Source organism: Petaurus breviceps, unplaced genomic scaffold, assembly GCF_028583685.1.
Source record: "Petaurus breviceps papuanus isolate PSGF00001 unplaced genomic scaffold, PetGlider_PUasm1.0 90865, whole genome shotgun sequence".
NCBI lineage: Eukaryota > Metazoa > Chordata > Mammalia > Diprotodontia > Petauridae > Petaurus > Petaurus breviceps.
Genome location: NW_027187367.1, coordinates 4,499,553 through 4,503,948, shown reverse-complemented (window position 1 = coordinate 4,503,948; position 4,396 = coordinate 4,499,553). Strand labels below are relative to the sequence as shown.

Genomic DNA, 4,396 nt, shown 5'->3' with positions numbered 1-4,396 from the left:
CCTCCAGGGCAGTGGGTGACTAGATTTCTTCCTTGCCCCTTCTCTCCAGAGAATGGAGGTGGGTGGCACTAGGGAGTGAGAGAGTTTAACCCCAGCCTCCGGGGAAAGGGCTTATCATGGGAGGGAGCCGCTAACCTGAGGTGGCACCAGCCATCCTGTTAGTTGTCCCCTTGCCCTTCTCCATCTCCTCCTCCACTCCTAGGGGCTAGGCTGGACCTGTAGCAGCACAGGGCTCTTTGTATAGCCCTCAAATGCTGGTTGACCTAAGAGTGAGAGGCAGCGTGGCCCTAATTCACGTTTAGACTTGGCTGTACCCTGAAGGCCTGTGCCCACCTGCCTCGGGCAGCTGACTCCACCGAAACCCCGTCTCTGGCCCCAGGAAATGGGCATGGGGGGCCACATTGGGAGGAACGAGGAGCATTGTGGGGCGTTATGCAAACGAAGAACCCTAACGGCCAGCGCCCTCCCCTCCTCCACTGCAGCCTTCGCGCCTCTGGGCACGCGCCTGCCTCGAGCTACCCGGCAATTCCAATCAACCAGGGCTGCTAAGGGGCTGAGAAATGGCGCCGAACAAGCTTGCCGCAGGCGAAGAATTCCGTGTGTGTGTGTGTGTGTGTGTGTGTGTGTGTGTGTGTCTTTGCCTGTCTGCCACTCTCTTTTTCCACCTTTTCCCCGCTCGGGCTTCGGGCTTCCAGTCCTACATCTACCAAGGTTATTATCCAGACGCTGCCAAGGCTGCACGCTTCAGATTTTCCTTAGGTTGCAGACCGCGCCATTTTCTTCATACTGAGACTGTTTGACGCAGGCGCATTCTCTTCTCAGTTATCTGCTTCCGGAGTATTTTCTGCGCCTGCGTCCTACGTGTGTCGGACCGAATAGCCTGGCGCTATTTGCTACTCGGAGTTGAAGGGCCCGCAGAGTACCGAGTAGGGAGTTGGAGCTGGGGATCCTGGGAGAAGGCCGGTCTCTTGCATATATCAGGGGTGGGGGGGCTTTGCCTCCCTTTGCTGGGTTTCCTTAAGGATGACTCAATGGGCGTCTTAGACCGAGAATGTTCAGACCTCGTGGGTCCGGTAACTGCCCCTGAGGGCGGCTGGCTGGATGTTTCCCCACCCCGGCAGTCATGACCCGCCCCACACTCATCGCCTTTACCCCGGCCCGGGACTCGAGTGACCTGTGGAAGGACGGGCGGCAGCAGGCGGAGCCGGAGCCCCCCCTAGACGGTGCCGCCGCCCGGAACTTCTATGAAGCCTTAGTTGGGGTGGAGGGAGACGCCCCCAGAGGATCCCCGGGACCCTCGCGGGCGCCTCTCCAGGGAAGAAAACGGACGCAGAAGACTAAGCGGGAGAGGGCCGGGACCGCGGCAGGAGTGCCTGCAGCCTGCTCCGGGAGCAATGGGGCCTGGGACCGACAGACGGCGCGGCTCCTGAGGGCTGCGCAGGCCGGCGACGTGCGGCAGCTGCGAGCCCTGTTGGAGCCCCGAGGCCCCGGTGCCCGTGGGGGCGATGTCAACGCCCGGGACGCCTTCTGGTGGACCCCGCTGATGTGCGCGGCCCGGGCGGGGCAGGGGCCGGCCGTGCGCTACCTCCTGGCTCGAGGAGCTGCCTGGGTGGGTGTCTGTGAGCCCGGGGGCCGCGATGCGGCTCAGCTGGCCGAAGAGGCCGGCTTTCCCGACGTGGCCCGAATGGTCCGAGAGAGCCGTGGTGAGGAGAGCCCCGAGAGCCGGTGAGTGGGAGGGTCTGCCCAGGACAGCCCCCTGCCGCCATCCCAGTTAAGCAGCCCTTGTCGAAGGGTCCAAGATGTGCCAAGCCCCTTGGCCACAAAGACCTTCTCTGCTCTCCCGGGGCTCACGGTTTGAAGGGGAAAGACCCAAATGCCAATAAGGCTTGCATTTATGCAGTAGCATAAATTGGAGTCTGAGAAAGAGGGAAGGCGCTAGCATTACGGATCGTGGGGAAAAGCTGCTTGTGGAAAGTGGGGTTTTAGCTGGGACTTGACGCCTTGAGGTGGAGAGGAGGAAGGATAATATTCCAGACCTGGGGCTCAGTGGGGGAAAAAAAAAACCCATAGTCTGGACCAGGAGTGTCTTGTTGTAGGCGGACAGCAAGGAGGTCATTATGCCTGGATGTCAGGGAATGTGGGGGTAAGAAGTTGGAAGGGACGAGAGGGCTCCGATGTCAAGGGCTTTGAATGCCAAACAGGATTTTAAGTTTATTTTGCAGGTGATAGCCACTGGATCAGATCTGAAGATGCTCTTCCTCTTCCCACATATACCTACCTACCTCCCAAAGTTCTTGTGAGGATCAAATGAGATAATAGTTGTAAAGCAGTTATAGCCCAGTGCCAGGCACATAGTAAGCTTTACAAATAATTAGCTTTCATAGTCATCATCATTGTTACAATTTTCTACCCCTGATCCATTAAGGACTGGGTCAGTAACTTTCCACTCAGGGATCCTGATTGCTTGAGATTGTTTTCTGTGGCAGCAGGGTCCTGGTTTCTAAGGAGTGGTGAGAGAATGTAGCAGAGGAATGTGACTTAGTAAGACCTGGTCATCCTTTTCAACTCCAGAACTGAACCAACCTTGGGACTCCTCCCCAGTAGTGCATTCTTCAAAGACTTAAGTCTTTGTAAAATCTAAGATACTGTGTATGCTGGGGTTTGGATATACAAAACTACACAGATTCCCTTGGAGGAGCTTACAGTCTACTGGGGACTTATATGATATGATGCTGTACTTTACTACCTCTTTAATTCTGGGAAGTCAATCCATGCCTCAGTTCCTCATTTGTAAAATTTGTAAAAAATAAAAAGTTCCTCATTTTCTAGCTTTAAGTTTATGATTGTGCACAATTGTTTTACTAGGTTGAATGAAAGGCACAAAAGAGCTCCAGAGTGCTTTAGGAAAATTAGAGGAAGAAATGTGCTCAGTTGTGATCAGACTTCATGTAAAAGGTAACAACTGGACCTTAAAAAAAGGCCCACCTTCACCCTTTTTCTGCCTTTTTTTTTTTCAGGCCTTGCTCTCCATTGCCAAAATACTGTGAAACTTGTAGTTCCCATTACCGAGACCCTAATCACAACAGCTCTACTGCTCACCTCCTGTCCCTGCCCCATGGGCCTCAGCCACCCCCCTTGCCTCCAGGAGTCCCTGCCTCTAGCCCTGGCTTTCGATTATTAGTAAAGGGGGGCTGGGAGCCTGGATTGGGACTGGGGCCCCGGGGTGAGGGGCGGACTGTTCCAATTCCTACAATCCTCAAGAGAGACCAGGAAGGTTTGGGATATAGGCCAGCTTCCCAACCCAGAGTCACACATTTCCTAGCTGGGGATCTTCAGGCTGTGGCTGAAAGAAAAAGAGCACCTCGAGCTGCCACTTTGGGCAAGAGAGAAGAGAGACATCAAGAGGAGAAGAGTCGAGCTTGGGAGCGGAATCTGCGGACTTATATGAACCTTGATCTCTGATCCTGACTATATAAACTATGATTTCTGACTATAGACTTTTTGGAGACCTATGACTACCTACCCACAAGGATCATTACTGCTGACATCTGACCCTCAACTTGGAATTTCAGACCCTTGGGTCTTCCTAGAACTAATCTTGGATTTTCTATGTTTAGTTTGATTTAGCCTTTGCTGGAGGGAAATGACAAAGGTTGCTTCATCCTTGCTTAAAGTTGAGAAATAAACCTGCCCTTTTTTGTTGTTTGTTTTGTGATGTTTTTCTTCTTTGAAGGGCAGGGAGGCAAGTTCGAGGGATAGTGGAATTTGGGATTGAGATACTGCAAAGGGGCAGCAGTAAGCTCAGACTGAGTTATCTTCCATTGTCTTGGCTATGTGTTTTAGGATGATAGTATTTAGAAGTAGAAGAGATCTGAGTGATCTCATTCAATACATTCATTTTTAAAGAAAGGGAAACTGGGACCAGAGAGGCCAATTAGCCTCAAGTAATCAATAAACGTGCCTACTTATGTGCTAAATAGTTCCTTAATTATCTCTAGGATAAAATACAAACTCTTTTGTCATTTAAGACCTTTTCTCATCTGGCTTGAACCTATCTTTCTTTCCAGACTGATCTATCAACTTACATATATGAATTCCTTCCCCTCAGTACAATATAAATTCGATAAGGCCAAGGACTGGTTAATTTTAATCTTTGCATTCTTAAGTACCTAGTACAGCACCAACTAAGCAAGCTTAAATGTATTTGAAGTTGAATTTATCCTAATTTCTTTTATCCTTATGAATTTCATGTTAAGAGATTCAGGACAATACTCTGACCTATTGAGATCTTAGATTCTGACTGTTATCCAATGTTAGGTTATACTTCCCAGCACTGTGTGAACTGCAAAAATGGTTGTGCCATCTATGCCTTTATCCAGATCATTGACAAAAATGA

General features: G+C 51.0%; 1 protein-coding gene across 1 annotated transcript; it reads left to right on the top strand.

Moving 5' to 3' along the window:
* The first annotated feature begins 841 nt into the window (after nt 1-841).
* Nucleotides 842-3,705, top strand: GPANK1 (G-patch domain and ankyrin repeats 1). The gene is made up of 2 exons (XM_069073253.1): nt 842-1,725; nt 3,018-3,705. Exons 1-2 carry the CDS (start codon nt 1,124-1,126, stop codon nt 3,460-3,462), a joined length of 1,047 nt encoding a protein of 348 aa, XP_068929354.1. The 5' UTR covers nt 842-1,123; the 3' UTR covers nt 3,463-3,705.
* The last annotated feature ends 691 nt before the right edge of the window (nt 3,706-4,396 follow it).

Excerpts from the sequence above, each read along its gene's own strand:
- GPANK1 (XM_069073253.1), top strand. The coding sequence starts at position 1,124 with ATGACCCGCCCCACACTCATCGCCTTTACCCCGGCCCGGGACTCGAGT. Across the intron at positions 1,726-3,017 it reads GAGGAGAGCCCCGAGAGCCG|GCCTTGCTCTCCATTGCCAA; the intron begins GTGAGTGGGAGG and ends TTTTTTTTTCAG.